The following is a 22,027-nucleotide window of genomic DNA, read 5'->3' as shown; positions in this document are numbered from 1 at the left end:
ATGTTTGTATGGATATACTCTTTGAGCAAGTTTAATAGTATAGCCAACTACTAGCTTTAATTTATCTATAACCAATCTAATAGTTTATCCATACAATAGTTATATACTACACTATTAATACCTGGTCCTACCTGTCATACACACACTGCGTCTTGCAATCTGTGCTACAGCTGGCTATAAATCTGTAGCCCGCTACTCTTCTCTCTCCTTATTTATCTTCTTAAATTATATTTGCAGCTGGTTTATAGCCTACTATTGTACCTGCTCTGAAACGTTCATTTTTATGAAAATACTAGGATGAACGGATGAGCACGCTACATGCATAGTATACTAGTAGTGAGCATTGTGTTTCCACGATGCAGAGCTGACAAAATGATTAGCAAATTATCACCAATGTGTCAAGTGGACGCAACACACGCGTACTAGTAGTACAAAACACACAAATGGCGTTTGATGATGAGGACGTCGATCGAACAAGCTAGCTTACAGAAGACATGCTCCAGGATCGATTTATAATTAGCTGGACAAATCGCGGGATTTCCTTGAACATCCCAACTAATCGTACCATATATCCTAGCTACTCGATCGTGACTAACATCGTCCACTCGTCTTGTTGAGTCTTTGCCTAGGGTCTTTCGGAAAAAAAAAGTCTTTGCCGAGTGTACATCCTCATTCAAAGAATCAACTTTAGGTATGATTCTAGATCCAAATTTATCCTTAGAAATTGATTCTTTTTCAAACGGAGATAGTAACATAGTAATTCCTCCGTTCTAAAATATAAAAATGCTCCGTTCTAAAATATAAACATTTTTAGAAAAGTAACAAGTCAAACATTTTTTATTTTAACCATTAATAGGGAAAAAAATCAATCATGTAAAATTGATGTTACTAGATTTATTATTGAACAAACTATTCTAATATGCAACTTTTTTATTTAAACTATCTTACTTTTATAGATATTGTTGATCAAAGTAGCATCTCGGAGACCACATGTCAGGATAAAAAATACTTATATTTTAGAACGGAGGGAGTAGTTGTAGTATGATGGACTTCCCTAGATACTTAATACTATTATCAGTTTCGGATATCTGTTTAGTATACAGTCGCCGGAATTAAATAATACTAGATTCTTAATTTTTAAGAGCAATTTAGAAGGATCCACTATTGGAAAAACATAAGGGTGAGATTGCTTTTTGTCAGCTCCACAACTAAGCTATTTCAGACATTAAAACTCTGCCAAACACAGAGATTTGAAACTCTACCAAATATATATGCTAACTCAAGACTGTCATACTATTTCCACCTATATATTCATGGTTTTATGATAAGAGGGAGAGCACGGAGGACCAACGTATATCTTCCCGACATTTTCCCAAACGGCCGATTGCATATTTGCATGCCCACACAAAAGTTATTACTCTTCGCAAGGAAACAATTTTTTTTTTACACTAGCCGTGTTTAGTTCGTGTGCCAATTCTTTTTAAATATATGGACACATATTTGAAGTATTAAATGTAGACTAATAATAAAACAAGTTACAGATTCCACCTGTAAACTGCGAGACAAATTTATTAAGCCTAATTAATCTGTCATTAGCAAATGTTTACTGTAGCATCACATTATCAAATCATGGCGTAATTAGCCTTAAAAGATTCGTCTCCCAATTTACATGTAAACTGTACAATTGATTTTTTTTCGTCCACATTTAATACTCCATGTATGTGTCAAACATTTGATGTGACGGAATTTTTGGAAGTTTGAAGGGAACGAAACCCTGCCACTGTTAAAAAAAACAATATTCTACTAGTATTTTTTTTCTCCAATAGAAGAACTGATATTTTTTTTTGACGCACTTGAAAAACACCAGCTGCTTTGCTAGCTGAGCACCCAGAGGCCAGAGCAGCAGCAGCAGCAGCAGCAGAGCGAGAGCCGCCGCGCCGCGTGCGTTTCGTTTTTTTGCTTTCCCACTCCCGAGACGCCGCAGAGCGCACCTCGCTCTTCGTGCTGCTGCTGTTCGCCTCGCCGCCGCCGCCGCCGCCGCCGGAGTAGCCGAGCTTGTGTGCGTGGTTCATCTGGCAAGAGCTAGCGCCGAACCCCGCGGCGCCGGCGCGGCGGTCGTGCCATGCGTGGAGGAGGAGGAGGAGGACTCTGAAGTGAACTGCCATGGCGAGCATGAAGCAGCAGCAGACGCCGGCGAGCTCCGCGGTGACCGCGGCGGCGGCGGCCTCCTCCTCCGCCACCGCCGCCGTGGCCGCATGCGAAGGTATACTGCTTTTTTTTTTCTCTTCTCCTCGCTCGTCTGGTGGCGGTGGCTGACGCGGCGGCTGCGGCGGTGCAGGGGAGCGGAAGGCGGCGGCGATCAACTCGGAGCTGTGGCACGCGTGCGCCGGCCCGCTCGTGTCGCTGCCGCCGGTGGGCAGCCTCGTCGTCTACTTCCCGCAAGGCCACAGCGAGCAGGTCATCATCATCTCTCTCTCTCTCTCTCTCTCTCTCCTCTTCTTCCATCATCGACCTAGTTTGATCGAAGACTTCTTCAGTTCTTGCTGTTTAATCTCTGCTGTATTTTGGATGCTCTCTCCTCTCCTCCTCTAGTATAATGTTAATCTGATGATGCTGCTCATGGCAAGGTTGAAAATTTGTGGTCTTTTTTGTGCGTTTTGAGGTGAAACTCTCAGATTTCTGTGGGTTGTTCAATGGGAATTTTTTTTCTTTTGGTTAATTACAGAAAAGAACTTTTCTTTCTTTCTTTCTGTATGTACTGTTGCAGTGATTGATACAGTGCAACGATCCTTCTCAGAGCAAATGTTTTACTTACACCCCAAATAAAATTTTGGCTTTGGATATTTGATCTCCTATGGAGATAATTTTTTTATAACAAAAGAGTTGAAGAGTATTTCTCGCATGATGCATTGTTCACTGCTAATGTATGTGAGGATTTTACTTGCTAGCAGAGACATCTCTGCTTGTATGTAGCTACTAATAACTGTACTTGTTCATTACCAAAGTGGTTGGGAGCATTGGGCCTACTGGCTTCCCTTTTCTGTTGCCCTACTAGTATGGTGAGTACTGTTTCGATGTTAATGTGGTTTGGTCTCCATGAAGCATCTTATGGGATTTGGATTTCTTGCATCCATGACCCTGAGATGGATCATTTCTAGTCCAACCGATTGTAATAAATAAATACTCCTACTTGTTTTGAGAAATTTTGTCAAATGGTAAGGTATGGTGCTCTGATTGAAAAAATAAATAATTAATTATTAGGTCAATAGACAGTCTTGGGAGGACTAGTCCTGCAATTATTCGTGCATTTCTTTTTAGAAAGATGAGAAAAAAGGTCCTTTTTCATGAATGATATTTGGTTGCGCTGCACATGATGGTAATTGTACTTATGCGAGTTTATCTAAAAAAAGTTCACTCATGAACCGCACTTTCTGGACTGGACACTACGAAACTTCATTTTTTTATTGAAATTTTGTTGACAGGTGTACAAAAGTAACATAGTATGTTTGAAAGGTTGTACTTTCTTAAATTTTTATGAGATGGTTATCGAGTGCTAGTTTACAGAGTAGTGCAGTAGTACTTTTCTTTTTCCACTTCCATGTTCTTGAGCACAAAACCTTTTTTTTCAGTTTGAAAAAAGTGGATGTTGATCCACATATACTGGCTACTTGGTTCAGCTGACTGCATTTTTCATTGTTTCAGATATTAAGAAATGCTTTCTCCATGCTATTGGAAACAGCAGAATATCTACTTAATCTAAGCTTTTTGTTTCAGGTTGCAGCTTCTATGCAAAAGGATGTGGATGCACATGTTCCAAGCTACCCAAATCTTCCCTCCAAGTTGATATGTCTTCTTCACGGTGTCAATTTGCATGTACCTAAAGCTACTTGCCTTCCATTTTCTCTTTGCTTTAAGAACTAGCAATCAGCAATACTAAAATCATTATCTTTACCTATCAGGCAGACCCAGATACTGATGAAGTTTATGCACAGATGACTCTTCAACCAGTGAATACAGTGAGCAAACAAAAAATTGTGGTTTCCGCAAAAGTTCCTAGTCTGTTCAAATGCACTCATCAATTGCTTTTATCAGTATGGAAAAGAGGCGTTGCAACTATCAGAGCTTGCACTAAAACAAGCAAGGCCACAAATGGAATTCTTCTGTAAGACACTCACCGCAAGTGATACAAGTACACATGGAGGATTCTCTGTGCCTCGCCGTGCCGCAGAGAAGATATTCCCTCCCCTGGTATGTAGGCTTCATATCTTCTGATTTTCTGCAACAAAAGATCTGTTCTTAGCACCATTGTAATTTTGCCACTCTGCACTGTAGGACTTCTCTATGCAACCTCCAGCTCAAGAACTGCAAGCTAGAGATATACATGACAATGTGTGGACATTTCGTCATATATATCGAGGTGTGGAAAATTTAACATTCAGTATAACATTCTTTGTAAAATGGCAGGATAAATGAGATTCTCCATGCATCTAGTATCTACTTTTGTTCTGGATAGCCCCTCCATTGACCTTGGTAAGGCAGAGTATGCCTTTGCAGTTTCGGAAATTGAATTTGATCTATAGTTTTCCTATAATAATACCAACATGGGTACCACTTCTGCATCAGTTTTCTATTATTAAGCTAATTAATAGTGAACAATAATGTCTGTCTTATGGTTTATAAAAGTTAACAGAGGTCCCTAGTTCTATACTTCTATTGAATGTCTTTGATGCGTATATGTAAAGTTTGGAGACAGTTAATTATTTCTGTGCTTTGTGTTATCAGGTCAACCAAAAAGACATTTACTTACTACTGGTTGGAGCCTTTTCGTGAGTGGCAAGAGGTTATTTGCTGGTGATTCTGTTATTGTTGTGAGGTGAACTCCATGCTTCTTTCCTTAGTTCCATCTAATAAAAGCTTCTCCTAGTTTAGGTACAGAATAAACAGCAAAATCCAAGATGTAAATGCCCCCTTTTTTTTTATTGTCATGTTATTTTCAGGGATGAAAAGCATCAACTTCTACTAGGAATCAGGCGTGCTAACAGACAACCGACTAATATATCATCTTCAGTACTTTCAAGCGACAGTATGCACATAGGAGTCCTTGCTGCGGCTGCCCATGCTGCTGCCAACAGTAGCCCTTTTACCATATTTTATAACCCTAGGTTTGCGTGCTGACTTTATACTCCTGTCTGTATTGTTTACTGTATATTCAATAGCTAAGTTGTATAGACAAAACTGAATAGCTCTGAGTATTGTGTTTTGACGTGTATGAACTTTCAGGGCCAGTCCTACTGAATTTGTTATCCCATTTGCAAAATACCAGAAGGCACTGTATAGTAATCAGATATCTTTAGGAATGCGGTTTCGCATGATGTTTGAAACCGAGGAATTAGGAACAAGAAGGTACGCTGGCATTTATTATCCGTAAAACACATACTTTTGAAACATAATGAGATTCATGCATTTTGCTTTCTTTTTAAAACATGGAGAAAAAAAAATCATGGCTATGTTGTCCGTATAGGTAAATATCTACCTTTTCAGGTACATGGGTACAATAACTGGAATAAGTGACCTAGATCCTGTGAGATGGAAAAACTCCCAATGGCGCAATTTACAGGTTGAATTCCTGAATACCTTTCAAGTTGTGTTAATCTTTTTCCACCCTTCATTTTTCTTCCATTTCGCTGATTTGATTTCTATAGGTTGGCTGGGATGAGTCTGCAGCTGGTGAAAGGAGGAACAGAGTTTCAATCTGGGAGATTGAACCGGTTGCAGCTCCCTTTTTTCTATGTCCCCAACCTTTTTTTGGTGTGAAGCGCCCCAGGCAATTAGGTATAACTGATATTAGTATGTTCAACAAGAATACTCAACACTGATTTCCTTCAAATGGCCTCTGAACATTTGGTTGCAAATACCTTTCCTTAATTTAAACAGTATGCGCATATACTAGTTTGGTACTTCTCTGCTCATATTTTTTACTTATTCTATGTGTGCTGGAAACAATTGGTCTGCATATTTGTTAAACATTAGACATCGATGCGGAATTACTTAATGGGTTATTGTGTATGGTTATAGTAGACTGAACAGGATAACAAGTGTATAAATTTCGAAACCAGGATTGCTATAGGCTACATTATCGCATTAGCATATGTTTTTTTTTATGGTAGTATATTTCATATTCTTTTATCTGAATTAACAGATGACGAGTCAGATATGGAAAACCTTTTCAAGAGGGCAATGCCTTGGCTTGGTGAGGAGGTATGCATAAAGGATACTCAAAACCAGAACAGTACAGCACCTGGTCTAAGTTTGGTTCAGTGGATGAACATGAACAGGCAGCAGAGCTCATCATTGGCTAACACCGCTGCGCAGTCTGAGTACCTGCAAGCTCTAGGTAACCCTGCCATGCAAAACCTTGCTGCTGATGAACTTGCAAGGCAACTATATGTCCAGAACAATCTCCTTCAACAGAACTGCATACAGTTTAATTCTCCCAAGCTCCCTCAGCAAATGCAAACCATGAACGATCTGTCCAAGGCGGCAATTCCGTTGAATCAGCTTGGTGCTATCATCAATCCTCAAGATCAGAAACAAGATGCTGTCAACCATCAGAGACAGCAGAACTCCATACAAGTGATTCCCCTGAGCCAAGCTCAATCTAATCTCGTCCAGGCTCAGGTGATTGTTCAGAATCAGATGCAACAGCAGAAGCCATCTCCAACTCAAAACCCGCAAAGGATTAATGGCCAGCGGCTGCTTTTGTCTCATCAACAGCAGGATCAAAATTTACAGCTGCAACAGCAGCTTTTACTTCAGCAAAAACAACAGTTACAGCAGCAGCAGCAGCAACAACAGAATCAGCAGCAGCTAAATAAGTCCCTTGGACAGTTGGTAAATCTGGCAAGTCAGCAGTCTAAGTTGTTTGATGAGGAGCTTCAGTTGCAGATATTACAGAAACTGCAGCAGCAATCACTGATGTCACAATCCACATCAACACTCTCACAGCCACCTCTGATCCAAGAACAGCAAAAGTTAATCACGGACATGCAAAAGCAGTTGTCAAATTCACATTCACTTGCTCAGCAACAAATGATGCCCCAACAAGAAATCAAGCCTTCATTGCAAGCAACACCATTGCTACCCACGGTCCAGCAAGAGCAACAGCAGAAGCTTTTACAGAAACAAGTCTCACTTGCAGATGTGTCAGGAGTTGCTTTTCAACCAATTTCATCAACCAATGTGATCCCCAAAACTGGAGGTGCTATGATCATTTCGGGTGCTACACAATCTGTAGTTACAGAGGAAATGCCCTCTTGTTCAACATCTCCATCCACAGCTAATGGAAACCACTTTACACAATCAACCAAAAACAGACATTGCATCAACACAGAAAGGCTGCCACCGTCCACTGCTCCAATGTTGATCCCAACCTCCATTGACGCTGTAACAGCAACTCCACTAATGACCAAGGAATTGCCAAAGCCGAATAATAATGTGAAGCAAAGTGTTGTCAACTCAAAATTACCAAATGTTGCTCCTGGCCCACAAAATTGTATAAACAATGCATTGCAAACAGACAACTTGGAAACATCTTCATCAGCAACTTCATTATGTCCTTCCCGAACAGATGGACTTGTGCATCAAGGTTTCCCCTCTTCTAACTTCAATCAACACCAGATGTTCAAAGATGCACTTCCTGATGTAGAAATGGAAGGTGTGGATCCAAGTAACAGTGGCTTGTTTGGGATCAACAATGATAACCTGTTAGGATTCCCAATAGAAACAGAGGACTTGCTGATAAATGCACTTGATTCTGTCAAGTATCAGAATCACATATCAACTGATGTTGAAAACAACTACCCGATGCAAAAGGATGCTCTGCAAGAAATATCAACCTCCATGGTTTCCCAGTCATTTGGTCAGTCGGATATGGCTTTTAATTCCATTGATTCTGCGATCAATGATGGTGCCTTCTTGAACAAAAATTCCTGGCCCGCTGCCCCTCCGCTGCAGAGAATGCGGACATTCACCAAGGTATTGGCTTTTCCTTAGCTTAGGTTATGATGGTGTAGCATTCAAGATGTGTGTTTTTGTGGCTCGTATGCTAGTAAGCCTAATCTAAGAATTATAGGTGTACAAACGAGGAGCTGTAGGCCGGTCTATTGACATCGGCAGGTACTCTGGATATGAAGAGTTGAAGCATGCTTTGGCTCGCATGTTTGGTATAGAGGGTCAACTTGAAGATCGACAGAGAATAGGCTGGAAACTGGTCTACAAGGATCACGAGGATGACATCCTGCTTCTTGGTGATGACCCATGGGAGTAAGTATATCTATCTTTCTCCTTATGTGAACCTTTAATTTCCTGCTCTAAAATAGGCCCCAAGATAATAAAGATTGCTAAAATTGACAGCTAAAGATATGTTTACCAGAGTGAAACATGGTTAATCCAGCATGATAATATGACAGAAAAATATGTTTATGCATAAACTGAAAAACAATGCGTGTACAAGATGTGCAAGTGAACTATTCGATGAAAGATTTTACTGGTTAGTTATTCTAATATGAGCTGTTGCGGATTATGCAGGGAGTTTGTGAACTGTGTAAGATGCATTAGGATTCTATCACCTCAAGAAGTGCAACAGATGAGCTTGGATGGTGATCTGGGGAGCAATGTCCTCCCCAACCAGGCTTGCAGCAGCTCAGATGGGGTGAATGGTTGGAGGCCTCGCTGTGACCAGAACCCCAGGAACCCTTCCATCGGCCCGTATGATCAATTCGAATGACCTGACTTAGAGGTTCATTCACATATGAAATATTTGACATCCCTGTCTTATTTTGCGTCCATTATGAATTCAGAATGGGATCAGAAGAGATGCAATGGCTACAAAAACCCAGCATAACTATCATCAAATCCGTGGCCTAAAAGGCTATGCGCCGAATTCAGTGTAGAGTGTCAGCTTATAGCTGGGAGGGCAAATGCTCCTCAGAATATTTCTTTTCCTCTTTTGATATATTGTGTAGTTTTTGCATTTGCAAAAAGTTAGAGATAAGAATGGAACTTACCTAGAGCTGTTAACGAGTTGAGACAGGGTTTAGGCGAAATTTAAGATAGTGTATTTTAGAGAAAACATTTGCCCTAACTGTTCTTGGGGTTGTTCAAGCCTCTATTAAGATCAGACCCAGATTAGAAACCACTATAGCAAATATTCTGCACCTTTCCTTCTTTATCCTGTCATCTCCTCTGCCAATCAATCAATTTCTGAATTGAAGATAGTTTGTTTCACATCATCACATGTAAAATATGGACTGATTCAAAAGCACAGAAATTATATGTATTTGCACTCAAGCTTATAAGCACTAAAATTGAAACCACTGCGAATTCTGTAACTGTTGTCTATCAATTAATGGTGTAAACATCTTATTTACAAACAAGAGGAGAACCATTTGACAATGCACATACAATTCATTGTTGAGTGAATCCTTCTGGACGAATGAGTGTTGGGCTTCAGGTCTCGGTCTTTGGTTCGAGCTGTTCCAGTTCCTCCATGAACTCTTGTGTCATCTTGACATAATCCTCCAAGTGCACCCTTTTCCATTCCTACAGATAACACATTGCACAGGAATTAAAGGTACCGAGGACATCACAATTCGACAACAGAAGATTCAAAGAAGTTGACAGCAGAAGAGAGAAGAGCAATGAATGAGCAGGGCTCAAAAGTCAGTAAACATTCTACACAGCTAATTGACCATGGAGTATAAGTCTACCAGTTCTTGAGTGTGTGCTCTATAATTAACCAAAAGATCTGACATGCCATTTCTATTCAAGTTCGAATTTGACCAACTGATTCACGTCTATGTTAAATGATTGATGACTGATTGAAGTTAGTGATCTTGGTCACTCAGAGGAACAAGGATTGCTGAACTGACAGTAGAACTAGAAATGGCTTTCTACGGATGCATATACTATTTCTGCAAGAGCTTGCAGCTCTCATGGTGTTGGCTGCCAGGTTGTTGCATTGGATGATTATGATAACATGGTTTCGCAAACACGTGAATTGAGTATCATTGTGTTAAGAACCATGATAGCATAGTGTTAGGACGTTATACACTGTTATGGCATATGGAAGTTTTTTTTTTTAAAAAAAGGAAACATCCTCACCTCAAAGTCCCATTCACCATAGAGGTCAGGATCATCCTGATTGCCCCAAATGTATGCATAAGCAAGCAATTTCTCCGATGTGTCCTGAAAATCCAAACCATCCCATCTTACTGAAGCCATATGATGAAAAGAAGAAGCTAATCAAAACATTTCTCCTTCAAGACACAGGGTCCAATCTTGCTGAACATTCAGAATTTCAGTACAGCATGACAGACTGCTGAAGCAGCAATTTCAGGCAATCTAAACAATCGGAATTTGCTAAGTACATAGTAGAGATAGGCTTACAGTTAGTGATATCTCAACGGTTCTCTTGACATACTCCTCATCTTCAAATATATCCAGCACATTGAGCTCCCTGTCAGTGATGCCCTTGAAAACCTGCACAACATACATAAAAGAAGAGTACAGATTAACTGGCCTTAATTTTCTCCACATGCTGATTTAGCAACAAGCACTTGTGATTTTTCTCTTCACTTGACTCTTCAGCTTTCTTGAATCTTTGATTGCCTAACCGAGAGAGGAAGCAAGAGGGGCGTACCTTCCCTGAGACCTCCTTGCCGTCGACGGGAAGAATCGCCGGGTAAACGCGCCGCTTGATGCTGAACCTCTGGCTGCAGGAGACGGTGGCCGGTCAGAATTTCGCAGCAGAGAGGAGGGGATTCTTGGCAAGAAGAAGAAGAAGAAACAGATGTCTCGTGGACGGACTGGTTTGGGAGGACGGCCGGGGAGGAGGACGGCGAGCGGCCGATGAGGACGCGCACCACCTCCTCCGCCATTAGCGTCCCGTAGACGAACACGCGGTGGGAAGCCGCCGCCGCCGCCATGGCGATGGAGGAAGGAAGAACACCCGAGGCGGCAGGAGGACGAAGGCAACTAACGAGCAGAGAGAAGCGAGGACCGACGAGTCTATGACAGGTGGGGCCAGAGACCGATGAGTCTATGGCAGGCGGGGCCAGGATGCCAGATAAACAATCTTGGAGGTCAAATGGTCAATCGATCGACGATGAGTCGACCAGACTCGCCGCGCCGTCGACACCGGCGAGCACACCGTCCTCATTCGGATTCGGATTCTGCCTTCCCGACCTGCCTCAACGCCTCGGATTCGCCGGTCGCCGGTGGTTGCTTCCATGGGCTCATCTACGTCTACGATGACCACGGCGGCGAGGACTAGCGTTACCATGCTCTCCCGCCGCCTCCCTTCCAACCCGACTCCTGGTCGGCGGCGGAGGCGGCACCTACCGCTTCGACACGGCGCGCCGCCGACGACTGGACGCTGCCGTTCGATCGGCGGCCTCGCCGAGTACGTCCCGGAGCACGGCCTCTCACCGGCTAGTGATGGCAGTGGCATGGTCCTCTCTCTGCCACGGACCTTGACGCCGGCAAGCCGCCGGTGTGGTCGCAGCCTTCTTCCTCGGGATTACACGCTGCCCGGCGCGCTCAATCCCGTCGGCTCAGACCTCGTCGGCAGGTTCCTGCATCGCCAGGTTCTTGGAGACCGACGACGAACACCGTGATGGCCCGGAGCTGTTCGTGGTGTTCACCGCCGTCGAGGTGGAGCTCTGCGACGACGACGACGGCGATGCACAGGTCTCTGATGTATAAGCTCATCAGCAATATATTGTACTCCATTGGGTGCTAACAGCTTTGATTACAGCTGATTATTAATCATCGGAAAGCAAGTTCAGAGAAGCACCGTATATTTTCACTGAGCACCGTATGTCGTCTAAAAATAGTTATAACAGAAAAACTAGCCAACGGAATTCCCTAGGAACGGGAGAAGTGAAAGGATATCCAATCTTATCTGTCCCTTTCTACCTCTCTCTCCCGGAGCTTTGCTTGGTCGTCCTCCTCCTTCGCCTCTCCTCCTCTACGCCTCTCTCCCTCTCTAACTCCTCTCTTCATTCCTAATTAATGTGGCTGGGCAAGTACTCACAGCAAGCCCTGCGACAAGGCCAGAGCGGTGTTTGCTCTTGTTGTGCTAAACATCACATCGTTGATGGTGGTCATGGGAGCTCTCGTGTACCAGGTGCTTAGGAAGAGCTTCAATGAGTTCGAGCTAGGAAGAGAGATTGAGGTGTCCGTCCTACTGTCACAGGCGATGTCCATAACCATCATGGTCACATGCGTGTCGAGGATGTAGCAGCGGCGATCCGAATCAAGGATGGCAACAAGAAGGAATAGTGTTCTTCCACCTCCAAGGAAGATAGCCATCTTATTTTTGTGCTTGCCTCGTCTCTTTTCCCTTGTTCTCATAGCTCCCATCGGCATGAGGGCCTAATATCCATGAAACATGCTTGATACCCACAAGATACCTAATGCTTAGGTATCGAGTTCCTAATAGATAGGTATCATGTAACTGGTACCCAGATTGTTTCGACTGATATCATAGGTATCAGGCCTGATACCTAGGGTAGCAAGGTACCTGGTACCTAGATCGGCATGAATCCCATAGGTACCAGATCTGGTACTGGGCATCGGGTACCTGGGGTATCATATACCTGGAACCTAAACCAGCCTGATACCTGGGGTAGCAAGGTACCTGGTACCTAGATCGACATGAATCCCATAGGTGTCATATCTGGTACTGGGCATCGGGTACCTAGGGTATCAGATATCTGGTATCTAGACCAGCCTGATACCTGGGATAGCAAGGTACCTGGTACCTAGATCGGCATGAATCCCATAGGTACCAGATCTGGTATAGGGCATCGGGTACCTGGGGTATCAAATACCTGGTACCTAGACCAGCCTGATATCTAAAGGTACCATACCTAGTACTAAGATATCATGGTACATGGGGTATTCGGTACCTGGTACCATCTGAGTATCGTTGGGTACCTAGACCAGCCTGATACCTAAAGGTACCATACCCAGTACTAGATATCATGATACATGGGGTATCCGGTACCTGGTACCACCTAAGTATCGAGTACCTAGTGTGTTGTGTCTCTAGTGAAAGACTGAAAGACAACCATAAGCCTGTAGACTCTCACGTGATGATGTGAACATATGCTGACGCTTTGACCCTTGTATGGAATTACGTGAAGTGGATAGATTGACAGAAGTGGTTGGTTGGTCAAACAATCATCCTCATTAAGTTATCCCGTTAGGACCGGAGTCCGTGGTGTAGCAGTCCTCTAGTTATAATCATCTACAGTTCACACATAGCTTCAAATATTATTCACGTCCAGATCACACGCCCTCGCCTTCCTCCCTTCCCACCCGCCGCGTCCCCCGGACGCCCCCGCACTCACCCCCCTTCTCCGCCGCCACTAGAGCGGACTTCGTCGGCGGCCAACTCCTCCTCCCCTCTCTCCACTCCATCTTCCTCCGCCATTCCCTTCCCATCGTCTGTCCGCCGCCGGTGACTATCCGATTCGCTTATGTTGAAATTATAAGCACATAATGATTTAATTTATTTCATAAATAAATCATGACATTGCAGATGTAAACTAGTATGAACACATCATTAGGTCTACACATGTAAACTAAACAGTAAAATATGAACAGATCAAATATGCGCAACATGTCGAACACGTACCGAGGTGGCGGAAAGACTGGTTGCTCGGCAGGGACTACTCGCGGTTGCAGGCGTCGACGAAGGCGCGCAGCACGCAAGCGAAGAGGAAGGCGAGCCGTCGCGGACGAACAGGGAGCAGTCGCGCGAAGTGCTTCCCAAAAACCTTATTGCCGCCTTCTCCCGGTGCATGACGTCGAAGGCAGAGGTTCCGGAGATCTGCTCTCCCGATCGCTGGTGCACACCGGCGAGCGGGATGGAGTAGTCTACGAGCGATGGCGCAGCACAGAGTAGGAGGCAAACCCTAGATTGATTTTGCGTGTGTTGCGTGAAGGCGGCGTCTCGGTTTATATAGAGATAGATCGCATGATCAGGGCGCCCGCATGATCTCCACTCCGCGTAACCGAATCGGATAAGTCGCTTTGCAACGAGAAAGATCGTTTGGCTTCGTGAAAACCCTAGTTATTCGTGGTGGGGGAGAAGAAGATCCAGAGCAATCCAATCCAATCAATCCAATCAATCTTTAGTAAGATTACTTCATTTTGGGGACGATCATCGATTCATCCGATCGATCGACGATGAGTGTTCGTCGGTTTGTTCAACTGGTGCTGGAGGAGTTCGCCCCACGCCGCAGCAACTACACGCTGCGGAACATAGACATGGACCGCTTCTTCCTTCCACGTCCATCTCCGGTGCCATCCGCCGCCGCCGCCGCCGACGCGGTGGAGTACGGCAGCCTTCCATGCCCGGCCATGACCTTCTACCCTCCCTCCTCCAGCTTGTCCGGGAACCAGAACATGGAGTTCTTCCTCCTTGGAGGCAACCACAACATGGTGGTCGCCGCCGACCAGAGCTGCCGCACCGTCCTCTACGACCCCGGCGAGCACGCCGTCCGCACCATGCCCGCCCTCCCCTACCAGGTGACATTGCCTGCCACCTCCGTCACCGTCGGCGACGACCTCTACATCCTCGATGTCGACGACGGTGGAAGCTTCCATGGGCTCATCTATGAGGATGGATTGAACGAGGATTGGCGCTGCTGCGCGCTCCCGCCGCCGGCGCTGTCCGACTTCGAAGTCGACTCCTACGCTGTGATCGGTGGCACGGACATCTGGTTATCCACGCACGGCAATGGCGGCATCTACTGCTTCGACACGGTGCGCCATGCGTGGAGCACAGTGGCCACAAGATGGACGCTGCCATTTGTTGGTCTCGCCGAGTATTGCCATGAGCACGGCCTTTGGTTTGGCCTCTCACACAGCACCAGAGACAGGAGGAGGAGGAGCTTGGTGCTCTCCGCTCTGGACCTTGATGGCGGCGAGCTGCCGCTGCTTCGCAGCTTTCCTATGGAGTTCACACCGCCAGACGCCCTCAATCTTGTCAGCTCGGACCTCGTGAACCTGGGCTCCGGCAAGTTCTGCATCGCCAGGTTCTTCCGCACCGATGAGGATCATCGCGATGGCGAGGAGCTGTTCGCTGTGTTAACCGCCGTCGAGGTGGAGCGCTGCGATGACGATGAGGATGATGCTGGTGGTGGTGCCAATGGTGGAGGGCTCCGCATGCTGAAGCACAGGTCTGAGATGTACAAGCTCACCAGCGAAATGATGTATTGGGTGCTTTAGTTATCTGGCCAGGGGCCTCAAATCACTGAACCAACCAGAGTCCCTACTTTTACTCTAACTGAGCTAGGAAGGATCGATTAAAGGTTTTTATCATGTTCAACTTGCTGGGTGGCCCGCGCAAGGCTAACGCCTATACACAATTATTTTTTTATATGATTTTACTTAAACTTTATTAAATAACCACCTCATTGTCTTATAAGACTTTAAAAGACCAAATCTTAAAATCCCCATGTTTCTAATTTTATAGTAGTTTTTAAAAAGTCACACCACTTACTATCCCTTACATATTCTTTTTTATTTGCTTGCTCGGTCTTCCACTGTTTCTATTCATTCTCCTTGGAACCTTTAAAAATTGGATCTTATAGTTTTTAGAGTTTATTGTCTCGTTGGGTTTTGTTTTTAGATTTTTTTTATAAGTTCTGTCAAACGTTGCCATTATACTTCTCTACGGCCAGTCTGCTGCATCTTTGGTATTTTCAAAATCGAATATAATTATCGTTTATGTTTTTTTTTACTTTCTAGAAGTTCCGCCAAAATGTTCGTGAATTTGTCACTGTACTCCTCTACGGCTCGCCCGCTGCCTCCCTTCTTTATTGTCATTGAGATTTTAAAATCAAACATAATTATCATTGGAGTTTATTTTTTAAAACTTTTTAGAAGCCCGAACCTTTTAAAATTGGACCTTATAGTTTTTAGAGTTTATTGACTCGTTGGATTTCATTTTTTATAATTTTTAGAAATCTCGTTAAACGTTGCCACTATACCCATCCGCCGCTTACTTTTTATTGTTGTTGGGATTCGTAAAATCAAACATAACTATCGTTGGAATTTATTTTTTTACTTTATAGAAGTCCCATCAACCATTGCCGGCTCTGCCATTGTACTACTGTACGACCCGCCCGTTGCCTATCCTTTTTATTGTCATTGAGATTTTAAAAATTAAATATAATTATCATTGGGGTTTATTTTTCGACTTTCTAGAAGTCTCGCCAACCGTCTTAACCGGTTGCTTTACGACCTATCCATCATCCTTCCTTTTAATCGTCATTAATATTATATTTGGTGTTTTATTAATAATTTTTATATGTCCCATCAACCGCCACCACTATACTCATTTATATGCTTATTACTTAATTAATCTCGTCATGTGTTTTAGATAGTCTTTTCTTTCAATAGTCTTTATTTTTTATCATCAATTTTAGTTATTTATAAATTGTATTCCTAGTTGAAATCTTATTTTTATTTTTCTAATTTAAGAATTTATTTTATTTTTTATTTCTAATATTAACTAATATTGAATTGTGTTCTTTTAATATTTTTATTTTTTATTTTTAATTTCAGTTGTTTCAAAATTGTATTCCTTCCTGAACTCTCTTTTTAATTTGTCCAATTTTGGATTTTATTTTATTTTTCATTCTAAATTTTAATTAATCTCGTATTGGGTTTTTATATGTACTATTATTTCAATATTGTCTATACTTAATTCCGACTTTCAGTACTCTTCTTTTCTTTTATTTTCTATTTTCTATTTTTTATTTTTATTCTGAATTTAAATTAATCTCGTATTAGGTTTTTTATATGGACTCTTCTTTCAATATTTCTTAATTTTAATTTCGGATTTTATTTATTTTTCAATTATATTTCTGCTCGAATTCTTCTTTCTTTCTTTTTTGCTAATTTCGGATTTTATTTTATTTTTTATTCTGAATGTTAATAAATCTCGTATTGGGTTCTTAAATGGACTCTTTTTTCAAGAGTTCTTATTTTTAATTATGAATTTCAGTTATTTTAAATTGTATTTCTAGTTGGACTATTCTTTTCTTTTTCTCCGATTAATGTGGGAATTTTTAGCCTCCAAAGCAAACGTGGTACCTCCTTTCAAAACTGTATGGCACAGTAATACAATAAAATGGTTTTAGAGGGAATCATTTGAATATGTGTCCGATCTTTTGAGTTGTGTCATTGTTGTTATTTGTAATCGTTTTGTGATCAGATATGGCGGTAAATTTTATTTTGTTTCAGTCAATTTTTTTATCGTTAGAGTTATCCTGGTATTCATGCTATTTGGGGGTTCTCAAAGGAGAGGACAGCTCTCAGAGCGGAGTGCTTGATGTAGTTAATTGCATGTGTTACCAGTCATGATGCATGGATACGTGATATTGGTACGGAGATACGGGAATTTTGAAAAACATCAACATGACGATACGGTGAGTATATACAAAAATATTTTTAAAAAACTAAAGTATAGAGAAGGTAAAACAACAAGATTACCTTAACAAAACAAAATTCTATGCATTGTTGACTCTTACAAACAAGCAACAAGCTTAACACCTTGTAACCTTAAATAATAAAAATGGTCAGTACTAAACTTATAAAATATAGTAGTAGTGTAGCATTGGGGTTTTAATGGGCTATTGAACAAGTGGTTATAGGGCTAGGTATCAGAGAAGTATCTAATAAGTATGGTGCGAGTATCGTTAATTATTTTTTATTTTTTCACTGTTTAGTGTCCGTATCTAATACTCCTTCGATATCGTATCGATGGAGTATCCGATATAGGTACGGCAAGAAAATAAAGTATCGGTGTTTCACACTCAGTGGTGAGTATGGGTGTTCTTTTAGTATTTGGTGAGGCTTCCATGTCTTCTCCCACTCGTTGTAGCCTTCTGCCAGCAGTGAGTGATGATGAGTCTGCATCTTCTTGCTCTTTGACCAGTGTGGTCACGCTGTGTGCACTTTTGGGTTGGTTTGCCCCCTACGGTTATGGGGTAGGGATGTAGGGTGTTGATTTTGAAGTCATGCTGGGAGAGAGTGATGGAGGAAGGTGGTTTCAGGGCCTGTTTAGTTAGTGAAATGAAAATTTTTGGGTGTCACATCAAACGTTTGACCGGATGTCAGAAGGGGTTTTCGGACACGAATGAGAAAATTAATTTCATAACTCGCCTAGAAATCGCGAGACGAATCCGTCATTAGCACATATGGGTTACTGTAGCACTTATGGCTAATCATGGACTAATTATGCTCAAAAGATTCGTCTCGCGATTTACATGCAAACTGTGCAATTAGTTTTTCTTTTTATCTATATTTAATGCTCCATACATGTGTCCAAAGATTCGATGTGATGTTTTTAGGAAAAGTTTTTTGGGAACTAAACAACCCCTCAGTTTCTCGAGAGTGGGTTTTAAACTATCGAGGGAACGTCTTCTTGTCGTTTACATGTCACTCAAATACTTATGAAAAAGTTTGAAAAAAATTGGGAAGATGTATTAGCATGTGATATATCACTCCACAAACATGTAAATTCAAATTCAAATTCTACATGTCGCAACGAAAAAACAAATTTGACTGTGAATATACGTTAACTAGGTGTAGTTTAATTTGTTTTTTTCGTTGTAATATGTAGAAATTGAATTTGAACTTGCATGTTTGTGGAGTTATATATCACATGTTAATACATCTTTTTTTTTCAATTTTTTTCACAACTATTTGAGTGACTGTTCATAGCAAAATTTGACATATTCCATTGAGTAAGGAGAAAGCACATAGTGGTATTGACGGCATGATTTTGGGATCTAAAGTTAGAAGATTGCATCGACTAAAGCTATATCGGCTGGAATATATCAGCGGCAGAGCTATAGAAGATGCCGATAGAAGTTGGACAGTAGCCAGAAGTCAACTCTTTGTCGGACTCGATATCTCAAGATTTGGAGATATTATAAGGGAAGTCGAGTTCGAGGAAGATATCGTGGGAAGTGTTTTATATTGTAAAAAAAAAGAGTTTTATTTTGAGCTTTGAACCTCAACCGCTCATGCAAAATCATACAATATTGTATTTCTTTCACACAAAAAACCATCTCGTTCTCCTCATTTATGCCATCTGATTGGCTTTGCATGTTGCCCATCAGATGAGTGACACATGACGAAATGTAACCCGTGCATAGGAAGTGTTATAAAAAAAACGAGCTGAGATTTCAGAAAGAATCGCTGATATTTGTTTTTCTGTTTTTAAGTCCTTTTTAGAAAGACTTGTAATAATTTTTTTATTTATTAAGTGTTGGGTATATATAAGATGTGGGATGATAAGGTATGGGCGGTGTGTTCATCATCACCTAACATTGGTTCATACAAAGAAAAATAATGTATATTAGTTAGGATTTGTAAAATATTTGATATCTCAAAATGTACCTTTAATCTAAGCTTTGAGGCTTATGATCGAAGAGTTTTAACGAAATTAGGATTGTTGTTAGAGTTTCAAGAATAATATTATAGGAAGTTTAAAATATATGATTCTAATACAAGATTATTTAGGGCTTAATTTAAAAAACTATATATTTTTAGCATACATCGAATATCTTTTAACTATTTGATTCTAATAAAAGATTATTTGGGGTTTAATTTTAAAAACCATATATTTTTTAAGCATACATCGAATATCTTTTAATTACCTCAAATTATTTGAACTTTCATACACCTAATCCTTAATATTAAATACTTTTAACTCAAACAACTGATATTATCATTGTATTTTCTTTCATTCTTTAACATATTGTGAGTGAAAATTTAAAACATATTAATTACATGGATTATAATTATGAAAATTAGACTAGATTTTAAAAAAACTATAAAAAATCTAAATTATGAAGGAAAAACCTAATTAACATGAAAATTTTGTTAAAATAAACATGTATTCTATTTCATCCCTTACAATTGCGTGTGCTTAAAAAATTTATATACATTTTTTTAGATATTACTACGTATTATCAAATATAACTAAAATAATATATGATTACTTTATTTAAGATTTATTAATACAGACACATATTATTAAATATGTTCCGTCTCACGCACGTAAATTGGTGTGCCACTAGCTTTTTATATTTATTTTGTCAATAAGATGTTTTTATTATGAAAGCATAAGTGAATGATAGTTATTAAGTTGATAGAAATCGCCTTCTCTCTTTGGCTGCTCGGACAACTATCACTTGAATTGTCCTGCACTTTCAAAACAAATATATGCTAGTGACATGAGTGACATATACGTTATCCTAACTGTACAAGAATTCAGCAAACACGAAGCATTCGATTGGTTTGATTCGTTATTTTCTTTCTTTTTTTTCGTTTTTGTTATGTAGGAAGCCACGTGAAGTGCACGGTATATTTCACAGCATTTACCCACTAACATGGAGTACACGACCAGTATCCGACTTCCCAATTTTTTGATGGCTCATAACTATTTTCTCTAATTTTATTTTTAAATGGCTCATGACTATTTATCTGTGATGATATATAGACACATACTTCGTCCCGAAAGAAGCCAACCTACTTCTAGTATAGCGGATCTGAATATATTCATAAACATATAAACAAATAGGGCCGTTTTGATTTGCTACCAAAACTGAGACATACCAATATTTTGGTTATTGGACCAGTAAACTGGTTGGTTTGGATTGTGATCTAATCAATGGTAGTGCCTAAATTTAAATTGGTAGCAACGGCTAAATTCAAATTGATAGTGTCATCGGCCGGAAGTGCCTAGAAGTAACCCCACACAACTACCATTGTAATTATTTACGCTATGTAATTGCCGTGATGAGCAAAATGAACCTAATTATGCATATTTCTTATCATCTTATTTGTGCTTATTCTGCAACAAATAGTAACAAAGCTATTACTACTAAAAAAAATTGGTAGCGCTTCATTGGTACCAATCCAAATGGAAATTGACCCACAAAAATTTGACACCTTATTGGCATTAATCCAAACTTTCATATGTACTATACTACCCTACCAAAACCTTGGTAGTGCCAAAACTTGCTATGGCACTACCAAAATTTTGGTAGGATACTAAGAGCCTATTTGGATTGTTATCCTATCAATTTTTCTGGTAGTGCTAAAATATATGTAAGTTTTGGCACTACCTAATCTTTGGTAAAGTAAGATTGTATTTGATCATATTTGGTTTGCTACCAACAAAATATAGTCAAAATGTGAAATTACAGTGAAGAATGCTTTAGATGATGCCAAATCTAAATTATGTATTAGTAATGAACAAATCAAACACAATTACCATTCAAATTACCAATATATTGGTAGAGCATGTTTTTGTAGCAATCTAAATAGACCCTAAACCAAATGAGCCTATAGCCAACCTACTTCTAGTACAACGAATCAAAACATATTCATGAACATATATTTAGGATGTGTCACATCCAGTACTATGTTGATATTTTTAATGGATGGAGGGAGTACATGGTTAGAGGTTACGGGCTTGTTTAGTTTGGAATCAATTTTTATACTATCAAAGATAGTTTTGGCACTATCAAATTAAGTAGTATTGAATTTGAACTATTATGGGTAAATTTGGTAACAAATCAAACATGCACTTGCTACTATGAAAGTTAGTAAAAATTTTAGTAGGGTAATAAATTGGTATCAAACCAAACAAGCCCTATATCATCATACAGAACATAGAGAAACAATGAGTCATAAAACTTGAAGAGAGTTGATTTGGTTTGTGACATAAATTGGCCTTACAAATTTTTATCAATGCTAAATTCTGACAAGTTTATAGCTAATTTTAGTAAGACAATTGTATTTGAATTGAAGCCAAAATAGTCTAAGTTAACTTTTAAAATGGTATATTTCTTAAGCATGCCAAAATTTGGCTTCAAACCAAAGACACTAAACACTATTGAAACTACCAAATTTTGACAAATTTTGACATAAT

At 40.6% G+C, this 22,027-nt stretch overlaps 3 protein-coding genes across 5 annotated transcripts; 2 read left to right on the top strand and 1 right to left on the bottom strand.

Moving 5' to 3' along the window:
- The first annotated feature begins 1,886 nt into the window (after positions 1-1,886).
- On the top strand, positions 1,887-9,070 carry LOC127762065 (auxin response factor 5). 2 transcript variants are annotated; one of them, XM_052286416.1, is made up of 14 exons: positions 1,887-2,263; positions 2,339-2,457; positions 3,775-3,873; positions 3,960-4,016; positions 4,093-4,248; positions 4,333-4,417; positions 4,783-4,873; positions 4,998-5,162; positions 5,281-5,403; positions 5,542-5,617; positions 5,703-5,832; positions 6,200-8,034; positions 8,132-8,322; positions 8,587-9,070. In XM_052286416.1, the coding sequence occupies exons 1-14, from the start codon at positions 2,164-2,166 to the stop codon at positions 8,783-8,785; spliced, it is 3,426 nt and encodes a 1,141-aa protein (XP_052142376.1). In that variant the 5' UTR covers positions 1,887-2,163; the 3' UTR covers positions 8,786-9,070. The 2 variants fall into 2 exon arrangements, with proteins under 2 accessions (XP_052142376.1, XP_052142377.1); XM_052286417.1 differs by lacking the exons at positions 1,887-2,263; positions 2,339-2,457; positions 3,775-3,873; ... (1 more) ...; positions 4,093-4,248; positions 4,333-4,417 and adding an exon at positions 4,435-4,530.
- LOC127762067 (AIG2-like protein D) lies at positions 4,129-11,049 on the bottom strand. Of its 2 annotated transcripts, XM_052286420.1 has the most exons (6): positions 10,867-11,049; positions 10,700-10,772; positions 10,447-10,539; positions 10,162-10,245; positions 9,463-9,600; positions 4,129-4,276 (listed from the first exon to the last, which is right to left on the bottom strand). In XM_052286420.1, the coding sequence occupies exons 1-5, from the start codon at positions 10,983-10,985 to the stop codon at positions 9,508-9,510; spliced, it is 462 nt and encodes a 153-aa protein (XP_052142380.1). In that variant the 5' UTR covers positions 10,986-11,049; the 3' UTR covers positions 4,129-4,276; positions 9,463-9,507. The 2 variants fall into 2 exon arrangements, with proteins under 2 accessions (XP_052142380.1, XP_052142379.1); XM_052286419.1 differs by lacking the exon at positions 4,129-4,276 and having other exon boundaries at positions 9,320-9,600.
- Positions 11,050-14,256: 3,207 nt separating this feature from the next.
- Positions 14,257-15,300, top strand: LOC127762066 (uncharacterized). The gene has a single exon (XM_052286418.1). The coding sequence runs from the start codon at positions 14,257-14,259 to the stop codon at positions 15,298-15,300; it is 1,044 nt and encodes a 347-aa protein (XP_052142378.1).
- The last annotated feature ends 6,727 nt before the right edge of the window (positions 15,301-22,027 follow it).

The sequence above is a fragment of the Oryza glaberrima genome, chromosome 2 (genome assembly GCF_000147395.1).
Source record: "Oryza glaberrima chromosome 2, OglaRS2, whole genome shotgun sequence".
Lineage (NCBI taxonomy): Eukaryota > Viridiplantae > Streptophyta > Magnoliopsida > Poales > Poaceae > Oryza > Oryza glaberrima.
The sequence above is the reverse complement of the archived record's forward strand: the minus strand, read 5'-3'. Positions and strand labels throughout refer to the sequence as shown.